Source organism: Dromaius novaehollandiae, chromosome 19 (genome assembly GCF_036370855.1).
Source record: "Dromaius novaehollandiae isolate bDroNov1 chromosome 19, bDroNov1.hap1, whole genome shotgun sequence".
Taxonomy (NCBI): domain Eukaryota; kingdom Metazoa; phylum Chordata; class Aves; order Casuariiformes; family Dromaiidae; genus Dromaius; species Dromaius novaehollandiae.
In genome coordinates, this window is record NC_088116.1 from 8129841 (window position 1) to 8146090 (window position 16250).

General features: G+C 62.2%; 3 protein-coding genes across 8 annotated transcripts in view; all 3 read left to right on the forward strand.

Annotated features, from left to right (window-relative positions):
* Positions 1-6019, forward strand: part of DTX2 (deltex E3 ubiquitin ligase 2) — a 46570-nt gene extending 40551 nt beyond the window's left edge. For 4 of the 5 annotated variants that reach the window (XM_064523380.1, XM_064523379.1, XM_064523382.1 and 1 more), the window contains 5 exons: positions 1995-2065; positions 3369-3527; positions 3616-3777; positions 4483-4572; positions 5295-6019. In XM_064523380.1, coding sequence (XP_064379450.1) covers positions 1995-2065; positions 3369-3527; positions 3616-3777; positions 4483-4572; positions 5295-5519 — 707 coding nt within the window. In that variant the 3' untranslated portion in view covers positions 5520-6019. Of the gene's footprint in view, positions 1-658; positions 704-1994; positions 2066-3368; positions 3528-3615; positions 3778-4482; positions 4573-5294 lie in introns of all 5 variants that reach the window. The other variant, XM_064523381.1, reaches the window with a different exon arrangement.
* Positions 6020-8768: 2749 nt separating this feature from the next.
* Positions 8769-10214, forward strand: UPK3B (uroplakin 3B). Of its 2 annotated transcripts, XM_026107320.2 has the most exons (6): positions 8774-8893; positions 9038-9187; positions 9268-9487; positions 9568-9644; positions 9731-9851; positions 9988-10214. In XM_026107320.2, exons 1-6 carry the CDS (start codon positions 8836-8838, stop codon positions 10118-10120), a joined length of 759 nt encoding a protein of 252 aa, XP_025963105.2. In that variant the 5' UTR covers positions 8774-8835; the 3' UTR covers positions 10121-10214. The 2 variants fall into 2 exon arrangements, with proteins under 2 accessions (XP_064379453.1, XP_025963105.2); XM_064523383.1 differs by having other exon boundaries at positions 8769-9187.
* A 367-nt stretch (positions 10215-10581) lies between these two features.
* LOC112987320 (uroplakin-3b-like protein 1) lies at positions 10582-13537 on the forward strand. The gene is made up of 6 exons (XM_026107162.2): positions 10582-10685; positions 11394-11540; positions 11656-11884; positions 12010-12086; positions 12320-12449; positions 12691-13537. Exons 1-6 carry the CDS (start codon positions 10634-10636, stop codon positions 12794-12796), a joined length of 741 nt encoding a protein of 246 aa, XP_025962947.2. The 5' UTR covers positions 10582-10633; the 3' UTR covers positions 12797-13537.
* Positions 13538-16250: the final 2713 nt, after the last annotated feature.

Consider the following 16250-nt stretch of genomic DNA (forward strand, 5'->3'; position numbering starts at 1 on the left):
TGCTTTTTTGGGTGACAGAACAGCTCGAGGAGGTAGTGCTGGCTCTGGTGTGGCTATCTCTTTGTCCACAGCATGGTTTATTCAACTGCAGAGACAACTCTTGTGAGCCCTCCATCTTCCCTGAAAGCATCAAAGTTGACAGGGAGAGCTGAAGATGTGTGGTGTGCAAGTACACCCACAGGTCTGACACCCAATGCTTGCACATGGTGATGCTGCATGAGGTGCACAGATGCTCTACTTCTGCCTGGGATCACAGCCGCTAAAAGCACCTTTCTGTGTTAAAGCACAATCAGTTCATGTCCTACAGTGCTTAGAAACTTCAAGAGCAAAGCTCTGTATGAGGAGGTGTATTACTTCGTGAGGCCCTTGGGTATCAGGCATTGATGCTCCTGAGCTGTCCAGCCTTTGTTAGCACGTCCCTTGCTCCCAGAACAGCCCTGGCAGCTGGGATAGGAGAAGAGAACGGACGAGGAAGAACAACACCTTAACTGACCTGTCTGTCACAACACTGCTTTTCTCCCTCATCTCTCCCAGAAGTAGATTTGGGGCAGAGCAGGAAGGACAGGCAAGGAGGTCCCCCAGCCAAGTGACAGATCTCTCTCTTGCCTCCTGCCAGGTGGAGTCATAATGCTACTTGTGCAAATGTTTCCTTTTACAGGCTGGTGGAAGAGCCTGGCAGCCTCCGTGATGGGCCTGATGACCGGTAAGGAGCTCATCTTCTCTTGCGCAGGGCTGGGCGCCCTGCAGAAGTGTCAGTAGTGCTCACTGACTGTCTGTAGGGTGGCAGGACTAGCCATGGGTCCCTGCAGGCGAGGCCTTACTGATTAGCTCTGCTTGCAGTAGAAAGGACTAGCTGGGAGTTGAGGCTGTATCTGATGTCCTCACCAGGAACATGCTCAGGATACTGTGTGTTCGCTGCTCGATCCTTTATGCTGGCTCCCATAATGCTTCAGAGGGGACGCAGCATCTGCGAGGTCTGCTGTTGTGTGCAGACAGCCTGCAAAACTCCATCTCGAGCTTCTCACAAAGCGGACACCTGCCTTTGAGAGGGGCTGTGATGGGCTGGGGAGACCCCATCAGTGGTCTCCAGACCCTGGCTGGCTGGCAGGCTGCACTGGTGCCTGTGCTTGGGTGAGAGGGGAGCAGAGATTAAATTTAGAGAAACGTGAGGATGTCTGCGTCCTGTACTGCAGATGGGACACCTTTTGGAAACGTGGTTTGTTTTCTAAACCTTGTGACTTGTGCTGTGTCTTGCTGAATTTGAGTATGTGAAAAACTCATAAGAAATGTTGCTGTTTCTTGTTAAGGATGCAAGACTAATTCTTCAGTACTAAAAATAAGGCCTAAAGCTTAGTGTCTTGCTGGATTTCTACCTGTCAGATGCCAACAGCAGGGTTTGGCTCTGTCTCACCTCTGGTGTGGAAAGGTCCCATGTCAATTAGGGCAATGTGGGAATGCCTTTTTCCCTTTAACAGCACAGAGGTTGTAATCATCTCTTTCCCGCTGAAACTACAACGTCCTTGGGTTGAGTTTGATCATAACTGATTTCTGGTGCGTGCAAAGAAAGTCAAGCCAGGACCTGGTTGTCATCCCTTGGGGTATGTGGGGAAAACTGGAGCACAGCAGCTACAGGCGGACTCCTGGGGTACTGCATGGGGGCAAAGATCTGCAGTTCTGCAGCAGCTCCTTCCCTCTTCAGAGAGAACCTGCAAGCGAGGGGTTCAGGCTGGTGAGTTCTCTGTTCTGTATCCCTCGCAGTGTTAGTGCTAGCCAGCTCTGGTAGCAAAGCATTTGTAGGGCTTGCGTGGATCAGTTGGAGCAGCTGCTTCAGCAGAGACCTTTTCTCCCTCTCTAACCCTAACCTTTCTCCTTGGCATCCTGGCCAATTACTTGCTCTTCTCTCCTTTTCTTTAGCATCACCCTCATAGCCTGTCATATTTCATGGTGTGTCTGATTTCTTTTTGTCTCCTTTTCTCCTCTCTCTCCTTGTGCAGCGACACCAACTGAGCCAGAAGCAGTGGTGAGGAGGTACCTGGAAGAGCTGAAGGGTGCTCCTGCTGATGAGGTAAGAGGGGAGGGTGGGAGGAAGAACAAAGGATAATAAAGCAAGTCTGGCTTGGCCAGAGCTGTTTATTGGGGTGCTGTGAAAACCAAGGTGGTGCCTGAGGACTGTCCTCCTGTGGCCATCCTGTGTAGTAGATACAGCTGCTTGTAATGGCCTTCTTGATGCTAGGTAGAAAGATCTCAGTGTTGCCTGAAGCCCACACATGGTAACTGGGGATTCAGCCTCGTCCGTATGCTCTCATGTGCACACCGCGCCCTCCAGGTTTGGTGGGTTCAACAGTCCCAACAAATGGCTGTCAGCGTCAGCCCTAGAAGGCAGGGCATACATGTTGGACTACTCACTTCATCTTTTTGCTTGTTGAATGAAATACTGCCCTAACCTCCTCCCTGCCCGCACGGGTGCCTGTGCATGGTCTCCCAGCCTCCCCACCTTAGGAGGAGTGCAAGAGTGAGAGCGTGCACTAAAGAAGCAGAGGCTGCCCTGGTTTTAGACTCAGAGGATCTCGCAAGCCAGCATGGTATTGGCCTTGATAATCTCTGTTACACAAGGCTCACTTGAAACATCACCTTCCTTCTTGCAACTGGAGCAAGCTGGGATCCAGCTGATTCAATTGCTTTATAGGGTGACTAGCTCAGAAGTAGATGTTTACATCCCCTTTCCAGTGAATTGACTTTGGGATGCAGTTCAGTTTATCCCGTGTCAGGCTACTAAAACAGGCTAAGCAAACTATGCCCTGGAAGTGCCTTTTGCTTTTCAGTGAAAACAGGAGGACTGTGGGTAAGGGTTCGAATGGAGACCTACAAGTACCCAAAAGTAGGGAGATGTCTCTGGTTGTTTGCCTGTCTGTTGCTTGCAGGGGACTGTGGCAGAGGAAGCACTGTGTGGGTCAAATAGCTAGTCCTACCAGTGCCTTCTGATTCCTCTTGGAACTGGCTGCAGGATCTGGGGTGGAGCAGGGGGGTTGACTTTTGTCTTTTCCCAGAGCTCAGCCTCACAGACTCTAGACCTTGAATTGCACTGGAGCTACTCTGTAGAGGAGCAGGACATAAACATGCTCAGTTTCCTGCTTGTTCCTTCTAACTAGCAGTTCTCCTCCTGTGCTGTCCAGGAGGCAGTGGAGTGAGGTGGTACCAGCCAGATGAGGAAACCTGTCTTTGTCCTTAAACCTCAAAGAGGAGAGTTAAAGTTGAAAGCAAATCTTCCTAAAATGTCTCCCTGATCATTTCCTTGGTGGGTCAGTCAGTATGATCGGCTTGGCGCCCACAGTACATGGTGGTTTTGTCCTCGCTGTCTTGGACTCCAGGACTGTATGATCTGTATGGAGAAGCTGGCCTCCCCCTCAGGTTATGGTGACGCGTGCGAGTGCAGCACAATCAAGCCGGAGATGGTCGGTCGCCTGACAAACTGCCAGCACTCCTTCCACATGCTCTGCGTGCTGGCCATGTACTCCAATGGAAACAAGGTACTGAGCCAGCCCATCCCCGCTGGGGTCCTGTGCCCTGTAGCCAGGTGGCTGTGGAGGTCTGATGCCTGCTTCTCTCTCCGCACAGGATGGGAGTTTGCAGTGCCCCTCTTGTAAAACCATCTATGGAGAGAAAACCGGTACTCAGCCCAAAGGGAAGATGGAGGTCTCCACGTTTCCCCAGTCCCTTCCTGGCCACAAGGACTGTGGGACAATCCAGATTGTGTATCATATCAGCAGAGGCATTCAGGTGAGTACAAGGCATGCTTGCAGGAAGGGCTGCTGTCAGACAGGTGAGGGGAAGCTGCGTGAGCCGCCCAGAGCAGTACCGGGAACCCGTTACAGTACCTGTTGAGGCAGCCCATTTAAGGTGCCTGGAGCTGCTAGCTGCTCAGGGGGGTCTTCACTGTATCAGTGACTTTGGTCTCCTCCATGAAGGAAATTTTCCCACTTTATAGACCCTGAGGCCAATCTGCCTCATCAGCCTTTCACCTACAGTAAACCTGTCTGCCTGAAGCAGGGAGGAGACTCAGACTGCTCACAGGGCGGGAGAGATTCCAGCATCTTATTTCACAATCCACATCTGAGCTTTGGGTGGTTGCAGTGAGCTGAAAGGCTGGAGGCAGGTGGTCTTTCTTTTCGGACATCCTTAGACCACGTAGAAAAGTTGTGGTTTGAGGCTGCCTCTGAAAAGCTGGCTTTACATGTATCCCAGCATGAGACACCTCATGGAGATTGTGTGATGTTAGCATGTCCCATAGGAACAAGACAAATACCTCGTACTCATAATCAGCAATATGTTGCTCTGTTTGGATCCTGTCCTGGATAGGATACCTGGTCCGAGGTGGTCCTGTCCTAAATCCTGCTGCTGATCCTAACTCTCACTACTGAAGGATTGTGCAACCCATATGAAGATGGAAGTGTCCATGCAGAATATGTCCTTTATCTATTGCAGGGCCCCGAGCACCCCAACCCTGGGATGCCTTACACAGCAAGAGGCTTTCCTCGCTATTGCTATCTACCAGACAATGAGAAAGGCAGAAAGGTAAGGCTACACCCTGATTACATGACTTCTCCACAGTTGTCTCTTGGCTCAGTATTGGTGGCTTTACACAACAGGGCTCTTTTTATGAGAGCTGCTCCTATGATGCTAACCAGCTATTCTTGCTGGTTGTCCATGATGTTGTTCCTTAGGTGTCCTTATAACCCCTCTGGCTTTAAAGGTTTTGCTTTTTCTTCAGAGCTCTGGCTGGGAAGATTAGTTCTCTTTCATCCCTTTGCTAAACAAAAGCCCACCTCATTTTTTGAGAAAACACTCCTGGCCTGTGTTGAGCTATGCTGTTAGAAGAGTTTGCTCTTAGAACCACTGAGCTTGAAAAAAATCTATCTGCTGACTCTTCCCATCCCCATTTCCTGTGGGTGGATGTGTTTGTCTCAGCTTGTGCCAGCATTTTTCAAGTCCTAGAAGACTGCTATGTGGAGGGAATTAATTGTCCTTCCCATCAGGGACACCACACAGATAACTAGGAGATGAAGGAGTTCCCTCTGATGCTGGTATCTTTAGTTTCTTGCTGCTGCAGCAAGGATGTAGGTTGTTAAGCTTCTGGCAAGCAGCTGTGTCCACATCTCACCTAGATGTTTCCCTTGGAAAGGGCCATGGAGCTGTTCCCATAGCCTGGTAAGAAGGGGCTGCTCATCTGTTTCTTTCATGATTCAAGTCTCCTAGCTGCTGGAAAACAGTTTTGATTTTTCTTCCTCCACCTCTAGGTCCTGGAGCTCCTAAAGGTGGCCTGGAAGAGACGCCTGATTTTTACAGTGGGCACCTCCAGCACCACTGGTGAGAGCAACACAGTGGTGTGGAACGAGATCCACCACAAGACAGAGATGGACACAAACCTGAGCGGCCATGGCTACCCTGACCCCAACTACCTGGACAATGTGCTGGCAGAGCTGGCTGCGCAGGGCGTCACTGAGGACTGCCTGAGACAGTGAGCTGCACTGTGGGGCCGGCTGGGCCGTGCACGTCTCTAGGGCCCTCTGGTTTGGAGGCCCATCCAGTGCACTTATTCCTGTTGCCTTAAGTTCCTGCGTTGGACCGCCTGTCACACTGAGCAATAACACTGTATTGCGGGAGCCGTGCGTGCTCTGTACAGTCTTTTTCTGGAGGGGAGGCTACTTTTGTAGAAAGTGGGCTCATGTCCCCAGGTGGGGCTAATGGCCACAGCCAGAACTGGCTAGGAGAGTTGCTGCAAGGTGACAGATCCCCTTGTGAAGGCAGGACCCTCGCCCCGGTAATACTTGGGGACAGGATGGGGGGAGAAGGGAACGTCTCACTCCCACTAGACTTCTCAAAAGGGAAATGAGGGCCTCCCTTCTGCAGCATGTTGCAGCTCTTTGTCTCCGAGGTGGTTCTTAGGGTAAAGCCTCCTCCCTCCTGCCCCTGTAGCTGATACCTATATCTCTGCTTGGTCATAATAAACACTGCATTGCCATGGGGAGTCTCTGCTTTGCCTTCAAACTACCTGATGGCTTAGGGTGTCTCCCCTCCTGTGGCCCTCTTTGAGGGAGCAGCCTGCTCTGTGGAGCTGGGGACACTCGATCCAGCCAGGAGAAAGGAGGGAAAGCTCAGCTCTGCTGGAGGAACATGGATCTCTGCAGGGGCAGGACACCGGACACCCATCCCTGGGGTCTTGGGTTGAAGGCTGTCAGTGTTTTCATCCGCTTCCCTTAGGGGCTCTCCTTGGGGTGTGCTGTGATTCAGAAAGCAAAGGTGTGCTTGCTCTATCGCCTCAGCATGGTTGCACACCTTAGCCGGTTATTCCCTTCTCTGCATGTAGCTGTCTGTCTCTGCCAGGCACGGCGGTTCAAGCAGGGCCTCCTGCTCAGCCTTTGCTGTGCTGTGACCTCTCTCAGCTGGCATCTGGCCCCACAGAGGTTTGGGAGTTGCAGCTATGGTGCGTGCAGAGGCGGCCCAGCAAGAAGGAGCATATTGGCAGGGCCTGGCAGTATCTGTCTGGGAAGTCACAGCCCCTGCTCTTGCTGTGAACCACGGTTCCTATCACCACTCCCATCACCCTGAAGTCCTTGTGGCAAGGCATGCTCCTAAAGTATCCTCCTTTCCTCCATCTTTTAATTGCAGCAACAGCCCAGGAGGTTGGGGGCTGTTCCTTAGTGCTTTGTGTCCAGCTGTTCTGCGTTTGCATTCAGTGGAGCAGCTGGAGGAAGGAGGGGTTTTAACTGCTTTGTGCTGCTGCAGTGAGACAGCTGTGGATGGCAGAGGGAGCGCTGGTGCCACCCGGCGGTGACAGGGCCCTTTGCTCCCTCCGTCTGTGCTGCGGCGCTTGGCTGCGAGCAGATGTGTCCCTTTGGCCACAGCAATGCGAGTCTGCTAGCAAAGATGTTCTCCGGCAGGAGCACGCTCCTGCGCAGCGATGTCTGCCCGTTCAAAGTGCCGAGGTCCAGAGAAAGGGGTATTGCTCCAGTCCCGTTGGCCTTGGGCTCGTCATCACCTCGGTGCCGAAGGCTCCTCTCTGTAGCTATGTCCCCCCAGCTGCAGGTCCCGAGAGCTCTGCCTCCCTTAAATCTGCTGTTAGGTCCCCTTGGCACAACAGAGCCCCCGGTGCCTTCTGCCACTCCACCGCCTGCCTTGCGGCTCCGAGACCCAGCCTTGGTTCGTGGTAGCTGCCAGCCGGGAGTCCATATAGGACTAGTGTGTCCTATGCCACCAAAGCAAGGGGCAAGTTCTGCTTTCCATCACCAGTGAAATAAAAATGAAAGATTTTTTCAGAGCTACCACGAGCTGGGGGTGTTTTCCCTGGCGTCTACCTTGTACTTGCATCCTCCTCCTGGTTAACTCTCTGCTCACCCGACAGCAACCTAACCTCTGGCCAGGCTTTAGAGAGAAAACACTCAACTGCCCAGCCGAGTTTGGAAATGCTGCAAAAATGGGAGCTTCACACGTGCCTGTGATTTGCTGAGCCCTATGGTAAATGTGTGCGTCTGCTCTTCTCCCACCCTGGTTTCGAAATGGAGAGGTTTCTAGCTTACGCCTCAGCTTTCCATCCCCAGATCATATTTCCCCAGCAAACAAAGGACTGGATTGAAGAGCAGATTGGGTGGGTTCACCTGGCCCCGTGCTGAGCGAGAGTTTCCTGCTGGGCACGGCTGAGGGCACGTGGGAGCCCTCCCTTCCGCGGATGCTCTTCTGGGCATGACTCGGAGGGAACCTCCCTGCGCCTGGGCCGCTCTGGGGCTGGGGAGCTGCGGGGTGAGCCAGGCTTGGCTGCTGCCCCCAAGCCCTTGCCTTGTCTGCTCCGAGGGCCCGAGGCGTCTCCTGTAAAAGCCCATGCCCTGCGTGAGCCGGGGACGAGCCCTGAGCCAGCTCGGCCGCCCCAGGAAGGCGATGCAGGCTGCAAGGCTGCGTTGCGCGGTCCTGGGCTCTCCTCTCCGCCACTGCTGGGCAGGGACGAGCCTTGGTCACCTCCCTTTGCCCCGGGGCCAGAGGAGCTGCTGACTGAGGGTGGTCACAGTGGAGGGCCAGCTCAGGACGAAGGCATGACTGCAATGCCGTGGGGCTGGTCAGAGGGAACGGAGAGCTGAGCGAGTGCTTATAATGCTGCTGGACGGGTCTGAAAGCCTTGCTCACCTGAGCCGACCCCTCGGTCTGCTGCGGCAGAGCAAGGGGAGGGGGTTTGGGCCGGGCTGGCTCTCCAGTGTCAGGTGCTGTCCCGCAGTGTTTGCTCTGAGACAGGCAAGAGCTGCGGCCCCATCACTGAAATCTCCCCGAGGAGCAGCCAGTCCCGGCTCCTTTGGCACCCTGTAACTGCTGCCCAACCAGCCTCGCTGTGCCGCGGGTCTGTCGCGGCGTGAAGGCTCTCCAGGAGCAGCGTCGGGGCAGGGGCCGGCCCGCCTGCACCCCCCATCCTCCGGGTCCCTCCCTTGCCGGGCCGCTCCGGCCGGCCGGCTCCACTTAGGCGGCAGGGCGCAGGGTCCGGCCCGAGGTGACCTCTGTGCCTCGGTGTCTCCTTTCGCCTCGCGGGCGCGCGACCTGCGCCATCGCTCAGCCATCGCTCAGCACTGCTTCCCGCGGGGCTGGGCTGGGCCCCCCGGGCTGATGGCGCAGGGGAATTTGGGGGCAGCCAGGAAGGTGCGGCCGGCCAGGCAGTCCATGTTGCCCGGGGGTCTTGCCGGGGCGGGCGGAGGAACGCGGGGCTGGGAGGGCCCCGGGGGGCAGCTCACCGGCACCGCCGGCCCCTCGGCAGTGGGACGCGGCGAGCGGAGCGAGGCAGCTCGTCCTGCCCCACCGGCCATGGCGCTGCCGCGGGTGCTGCTGGCGCTGGCCGGGACGGGCGCAGCCGCCGGCCTGGGTGAAGCATGCCAGGGCGGCGGAACGGGCCGGGGCGGCGGGGGAGCGTTTTTCCCTCGGGTCTCGGTGGTTTCCCCACTGGGGACGGGTGGGGGGGGTTGCGGGGGGCCAGCAGCGCAGCCCCTCACCGGCCCCGCTCCCCCAGTCCTGCTGCCCTACGTGCCCCGGGCGCCCCGGCAGGCGCTGGCGGGGAAGGTGACCGCCACCACCTTCGCGCTGGACAAGCCCTTCTGCGTCTTCGACGGCTACGCGAACGCCACCGACAGCGTCTGGCTGGCCGTCGCGTTCGCCAACGGTGAGTGGTGCCCCCACACACCCACACCCCAAACCGCGGCGGCTGGCGGCCTTCCTCGGCACCGGCCTCTTCCTCCGCAGCCTCGGCCGCCTTCAGGAACCCGGCGTCCCCGGCCGCCGTCCCGCCCTACGGGGAGCTGCGGGCCGCGCTGTCCTACATGACGCTGGAGACGCCGGCCAGTGCCTACGCCTGCCGCCAGCGGAGCGACGCCGTCCTGCGGGTGGGCAGCGACACGGCGTGCGGCGCTGAGAGCGGCCCGGCCCCCTGCAACGGGCCCCTGCCCTCCCCGGGGCCCTACAGGTGGGACCCCCGTCCCCAGGGCCACCATCCCCGTCCCCGTCCCCGTCCCCGCGGCGTCACGGTGCTGCCCGCTCCCGCAGGGTGAAGTTCCTGGCGCTGGGTCCCCGCGGCCCCACGGCGGAGACGCGCTGGTCTGAGCCCATCGTCCTGCGGCGAGGTAGCGTCCCAGCGTCCCGGCAGCACCCAGCCACACTGGAGGGGTGTCCCCAACCCCCCCCCCCGGCTCATCCCGTGGCTTCCCAGCCTGCAGCCCCGGCACCCTGGAGCCCAGCCCCGCACGCCGCGGCAGCACCACGCTCGTCATCGCCTCCGTCCTCGCCGGCCTCGGGGCCGCGCTGGCCGTGGGGCTCCTCGGCGCCGTCCGGTACGAGAGGCCAGCGGGGGGGGGGGGGGGGGGGGGTGGCCAAAGACGTTTTTATACAAAAAAAGAAAAAAAGGGGGTCTTTTTCGTAGCGGGGGGATGCGGCCCCACGTGACCCCTCTGCTGGTGTCTCCCGCAGCGCCCAGCTGTGCCGGCCGCGGCGCCGGGACCCGGCCGCCGGCTCCTTCGCCCGCAGCTCCTACCGGACCCACCACATCCCCCCGGCGCCGGCGCCCCCCGGCAAGGCCTGCGCTGCCAGGGCCCTGCGCTGAGACCCCCCCGGGGCCGTGCATGCCCCCCGCCGTACTGCCGCGCCGCGGGCCCTGGCATCCCCCTCCCGACGAGTAAAGTCTGGCTTCGACCTGCCTCCGCCGCCGCCCTTCCTCGCCCCCTCCGCCGCGCGGCGTCCCGGCGGCTCGTTACCCGGCGCCGTCCTGGGGGTCCCCAAAGCCCCCCGGGGCCGCGGACGCAGGCGGCGGGGGCAGCAGAGCGGGGTGAGCGTGGGCACCGGGGGCCACGGGAGCCCCTGTAAGGGTGGGCATCGCCCCAGCGAGGTGCCCCGGGGCGGTGGGCCCCTCCGGTGGCCGGGGTGCCGCGAGCGCGGCAGGTCTCAGCGTGCCGCCCCAGGCGCGGCCGCGCTCCCGTGGGAACGGGCTGGACCTGTTTGCGCAGGGCCTGGGGCGGGCAGGAATGTGGGCGGCTGCCGGGCCGCGGGCGGCTCCCGCGAGGACGGGGAGTGCGGCCCTCCACCGCGCCGCCCGCACACCGCCCCGGCCGCCGGCACGATGCTGCCGCTGCTCCTGCTCCTGGCGACGGCGCCCGGCGCGGACGGCCTCAGTGAGTGGGGCGCGGGGCCGGGGGTGGGAGACGCCGGGCAGGTTTGCACCCGCGGCATGTGGGTGGCCGTGCAGCGTGCACCCCCCCAAAAGATGGGGGTCCCTTGTGCGGGACACGCGGACCTGTCCCGGGTGGGGGTCCCTCGTGCATGGACACGCAGACGCATGCTGGGTGGGGGTCCCTTATCCATGGACACATGGACTCCTCCTGCTTCAGGGTCCCTCGTGCGGGGACACATGGACCCATCCTGGGTGAGGGTCTCTTGTGCATGGACACACGGACCCGTCCCGGAGCCTGGGGGTCACCGGAGGGTGCAGGGTGTCTGGTGACACCCCTATTCAGGTTGATACCCCTGGTTCGGACAACACCCATCCACCGTACCTGGGTTTGCCGGTGGACGGGTGCAGCCTGGGGGTCTCGTGGAGGTGCTGCTCCATGGGTGGTGCCGTGGGGGATCTTCGCCGCCCATTTTCATGGATCTCAGTGTCTCTGAGCTGAAAGCTGGCGGCGGAGGGAGCCGGGAGGCGAGCGGGGGCCAGGCAGCCGGGGAGCTCGGGGCGGCTCCCTGCTGGCCCCGGTCCCATGCGGCCGTGCCTGGGGGCACGGAGCAGCCCTCCCCGCTCTGTGCATGTCCCGAACACCCTCGCCCAGGGGGTTTCCAGCCGTCCCCGCAGGGCTAACGGGCCAGCGGCCGATTTCTCGTCTCAGCCAGCATCGACTACGTGCCGACCCTCGCCAACGAGACCCTGGAGGGCAGGATAACCACCTCCACCTTCGTCCTGGAGCAGCCCCGCTGCGTGTTCACCGATGCTCAGCCCGGCACCCACATCTGGCTGGTGGTGGCCCTCGACGCGGGTAGGTGGGACGCGGGGGTGAGCACCAGGGCCGGCGCTGAGGCTGGCGTGGCCGACGCTGAGCCCGGTGCCGCCGGCGGAGCTGCAGCTGTCCCTGCTCACCCGCTATCCCGCAGCTGCGGAGCGGTTCGACGCCGGCACAATGCCGGAGACCCCCCGGCTGGCTTTCCAGACCTTCCCCAGCAACACCGCCTACGCCACGCTCGGCACCTCCATCGCCAACTACCCGTGCCCCCCGCGCCCCGGGGACTTCACGGTGCTGCGCGTCGGGAGCGAAACCGCCTGCCGCAGCGACCCAAACAGGCCCAGCTGCAACGGCCCGCTGCCGGGGCCCGGGCCCTACCGGTGAGCCTGAGCAGGCGGGCGGGCGCGAGGCCGCGGTGACGGCCGCGGGGCGTAGCTCGGACCAGCCGTGCCGTGCTCGCGCCGAGGGTCCCTGGCAGCACGGCCCAGCCTCTCCTCCTCCCCAGGGTGAAGTTCGTCGCCTGGGACAATGTCACAGCCCAGGCCCAGACACACTGGTCTGAGCCCATCACCCTGAAAACAGGTACCCACCTCCCCGTCCCCAGGCACCTGGCAGAGCCACGGCACGATTGCACAGCACAATTGCACGGGGAGATTGCACGGGGTGATTGCACGGGGAGATTGCATGGGGTGATTGCACGGGGTGAATGCGCGTGCACGCAGTGTGCTCCCCCGGCTGGGGTCCTCCTCCCGCCCCAGCCCCCAGGGCTCTCCTTTGCTCCCGGGGCTCTTCCTTCCCTCCGGTCTCCCCCCCAGCTCTGCAAGCCGACAACCTCCCCGTGACGGCTGGCGGGCACAGCACCGGCATGATCATCCTCACCGCCATCCTCTCCATCCTCTTTGCTGTCCTGCTGGCCTGCCTGGTGGCCCTGCTGGCCTCCTGGTGGTGAGTGCCACCCCGGCGCCTCCCGGTCCCCGTGGCACTGCCCGGGCGCGTGGGGCGGTGCGAGGGGCTGCGAGAGCCCGGGGGCAGCTGGGCACGCTGCGTCCCCTGCAGCAGGGTCGCCGTGCCCAGCCGTCCCCGGGGGCTTGGCCCCAGCACCGTCCGGCCCAGCCCGCAGGGGCGATGCCGGCACCCCGTTCCCACGGGACACCATCCCAGCCCTCATCCCTCCTTCCCTTCCCAGCTCCAACTCATACGGCAGCAGCAGCATCTTCAGCAAGCCGGACGCGGTGACGGTGAGGCGCTACAACACCCACCACGTCTACGACCAGCCGGCCGCCCGGCTCTGAGCCCCCGCCGCGTCCCCCAGCACCGGCTCTGCCCCGCGAGCAGATGCCTCCCGGCGCCCCCCGCTTCGCTGCTGCGATTCCCGCGGCCGGGGCCCGGCGCCCGCCGAGCCGGCCCTGCCCTCTGCCCCGGCCGGAGCGGCCACCTTTGGGTGCTCTCACGGCCCCGCAAAGCCTGATCTCTTCCCCGCTCGCAACGCCGCGGCCCGGAGGGGATGCACGGGTGCACCGCGCCGCCCCGGGGGCTGCATCTCCCAGGAAGGGTCCCCGGCGCGGGAACGGGCCCGAAGCGGGACCGGGGAGAGGGGCCCAACGCGGCGCTGCCGGCCGGCGGGGCGATGCCGCAGGCGCGGGGAGCAGCGAGGTTTCGGGTGGGAGCCGGCGAGCCGCGGGGAAGGGCGTTTCCGCGTGCTTTGCGCCTGAAGTGCGCGGGCTGCCTGGCAACCCGGCGGTCCGCTCCCACCCAAACCTCGCCGCCTCCCGCAGCCGCCGGCGAAAAGCCCGCGTGCACCCGCGGCGCTGGGCAAGGCGCTGCCGCTGCCCGGCCCCTGCCCCCCGCAGCGGCCCCCGCCGCCTCGCCCGCGCTTTTTCCCTGCGCTGCCGCGTCTCCCCTCCGGGAAGGAGCTGGCAAAGGCGCGGGAAGCGGAGCGGTGCGCGCTCTCCCCCGCGCTGCTTCCCGACAGCAGGACCTTGTGGACCAGAAGCGAAATAAAAAGCTGTTGCTTTACTGAGGAACGCTAAAAAGATTCGAGCGAAGGTGTTTTTCTCGTGTCCCTCATCCCCAGATGTCATTTAGAAATGGATGGGGAACGCGGGGTGGGTTTCCTGCCCGTCTTTCCGTCTTCCAGTGCAGGAGCGGTTCTGCCGCCCTGGGCTCGCTCTGCTCCAAATCCGCCCCGTCCCGGCCGCGGGAGGGTTTCCCGCACGCAGGCACGAGCGAAGCCTTTCCAGGCCCTGCCGAGGTTCCCTGTCCATCCACGAGATGGCAAGAGGGGACCGGCCGCCCGTCCCCGCTCCCCTGGCGTGGGCTGGGGTGCCCCGCTCCCACGGGGGGGCTGGGGTGGTGGGTTCCCATGGCTGGCCAGTTCCCACAGTGGGGTTTGGGTGCCTGGTTCCCATGGGTGGTTTTGGGCACCCAGTTCCCATGGGTGTTTTTGGGTGCCGGGTTCCCCTGGATGGGTTTCAGTGCCCAGCTCCCACGGGTGGTTTTGGGTGCCGGGTTCCCCTGGGTGGGTTGGGTGCCTGGGGCATCTCGCAGCGGGGTGCTGCGTGGCCTGGGGGCCCGGGGTGCTGGGACGGGGGGATGCCTTTCCCAGGACATGCTTTGCCTTCAAGGCTTGGAGCGGGCAGGAGACGGTCCCGCAGGGCTGCTGGGGCTGGCGCCACGTCCGCGCCGAGGGCCGTATCCAGGCCACATCCAGCAGCGCTGGCAGGCGGAGAGGGATGTCAGAGCTGCACGGTGCATCCAGCCACCCCTTGCGCTCCCCAAGCCCTAAAGCTCCTCTCCAGCCCCAGCTCGCCCATTTAGGCAGCCACTGCCTGGCGTGACCTGCCAGTGAGGCTGGCGCTGGCCCCGTTGGCACCGCCGTCCCCCCCGGCCTCAGGGGGTGCGGGAGGAGCCGCATTCCTTCCCGGGAGCCCTGGGACCCGCAGCAGCCTGGAAAGCCACTGCCGGGAGCTTTCCCGGGCCGCCCGCCAGTCCCAGCCCCGTGCAGGAGCTGCCCAGCAGCTGTGGCTGCAAATGCCCAATGTCAGGCTGCTCCCCCCCCCCCCCAATAAATATATATATATTTTTATGTACATATATACACACACACACACACAATTTATTTTTTCTGTAGGCAGGTTGTGAAGGGCACATGGGCAATGAATGTGTATCATGTTATATTTATACTTCATCCATATTCATATCTTTTCCATATTCGGAGCACCCTTATCCCCCACCGGGGTATCACTGCAGTCCCCGGAGGTGGGGTATGAACCTGCCTCCCGCGTTTCAGCCTGAACCAAGGATCACGCTGCAAAAACACTGCCCCAGCATCTTGTTTAGCAGCTGGGAAGGGGAATATAATTTCCCAAGCTTTTGCATAGCTTCTCTAGGCTCTTCATGGAGCATTAACGGAGTGAGATCCCCGGGATAATCCCAGCTGCAGCAGGCGGCTGGTTCCTCGTTCGGCAGATCAAGGCTCCTGAAGCCATCTCCTGCACCCCCCCAAAATGAAACGCGTTTCCCCGATAAAGCGGCTTAGAGCAGCCCGGCGGGGTTTATCCCGCCGTCACGCAGATGCTCATGGAAATCGGGCATCCGGCTGCGGGAAAAGCCGCCGGCGGGGCAGCGCGGCCCGGCTCCCCGCGGAGGCTCTCCGGGGCAGGGCGTCCCCGTGCCGCGGGCGGCCGCGAATGCCAAGGCCCCGCGGTGGTGTGCGTCACGCCGGGGCCCGCGGTGCCGAGCCGGCCCGGAGGCGTCGCGGGGCAGGGCGCCCGGCTCCGGTTTCAGGGCGCCGCTTTGGCCGGGATTTGCCACGCCGGCACCCTGGCAAGGCTGGCGAAGGCCCCCGGCCCCCGCCGGCCCGTGGGGGCAGCCCCGGCCCCCTCCAGCCCGCTTTTGCCCCCCTCGGCTGCCGGGGAAGCAGCAGCAACATAAACACCCTAAATATAGAGCGGGGCCGGGAAGGCGCGGTGCAACCCGACCCGCGGCACCGCGGCACCCACGCCGCGCTCCTCCCGCCGGGAGGGCCTTCCCTTCACCTTTTCCTCCTGTTTTTTCCCCCAGCTCCCCCAAACCGCCCCAGCGGGGGGGTTTCCCGAGGGAGCGGTGCCCGGGGTGTTTTCTCTGGTCAATATTTACCCCTGGCGGTCTGCCCGCCCCGGGGAGCGGGCGCTCCCGTCCGCACATCCCCCCCCGCCGCCGTGTAAAGCAGGTTAATGATTTCCTGGCTTCGTCTTGACGGATCGACCCGAAACAACGGAAAACATGGGCTCGGGGCGGCAGCAAGGGCTTGCCGGGTGCACGGCCACCCCGTCGCCAGCGGGAAGCGGGAGCCGTAGCCCCGGCTGTGTCGGCGGCTCCGGGAGCAGATGGCGCGGCCGCAATTACAGCATCACGTCCATGAGCGCAGCGCCGCCGGGCATCACGCGCTGCATTTAGAAAGATCCTTTTTTTTTTTGCTGCTTTGTTTGTTTTTAATATGCTGCTTAAATCCGCTGACGGCGCGGCTCTCGATCCGCGCCCACGCAGCGCTCGGCCGAGGCGACCGCCGCCTCCGCGACGGGGGGAACCGAGGCACGGACACCCGGCGGCTGCGGGAGCCGAGGCCGGGGCGCCGGAGCGGGATGCCGGGAAGCGGCAGCCCGGGGTCGGGTTGGGAGAGGTGGGAGCCCGGAGAGGGGCGGCATCCCCCCGCGGCGCGGGACGCCCGGGTGCCGGGAGGGAGGCAGCTGCCTCGTCCCCGGGCTG

Bases quoted from the DNA above. Each gene is read 5' to 3' on its own strand.
- UPK3B (XM_064523383.1), top strand. From the start codon at position 8,836: ATGGCGCTGCCGCGGGTGCTGCTGGCGCTGGCCGGGACGGGCGCAGCC. The intron at 9,488-9,567 runs GTGGGACCCCCG...CCGCTCCCGCAG, and splicing joins CCCTCCCCGGGGCCCTACAG to GGTGAAGTTCCTGGCGCTGG. The intron at 9,645-9,730 runs GTAGCGTCCCAG...GTGGCTTCCCAG, and splicing joins GCCCATCGTCCTGCGGCGAG to CCTGCAGCCCCGGCACCCTG.
- LOC112987320 (XM_026107162.2), top strand. From the start codon at position 10,634: ATGCTGCCGCTGCTCCTGCTCCTGGCGACGGCGCCCGGCGCGGACGGC. The intron at 12,087-12,319 runs GTACCCACCTCC...TCTCCCCCCCAG, and splicing joins GCCCATCACCCTGAAAACAG to CTCTGCAAGCCGACAACCTC. The intron at 12,450-12,690 runs GTGAGTGCCACC...TTCCCTTCCCAG, and splicing joins GCCCTGCTGGCCTCCTGGTG to CTCCAACTCATACGGCAGCA.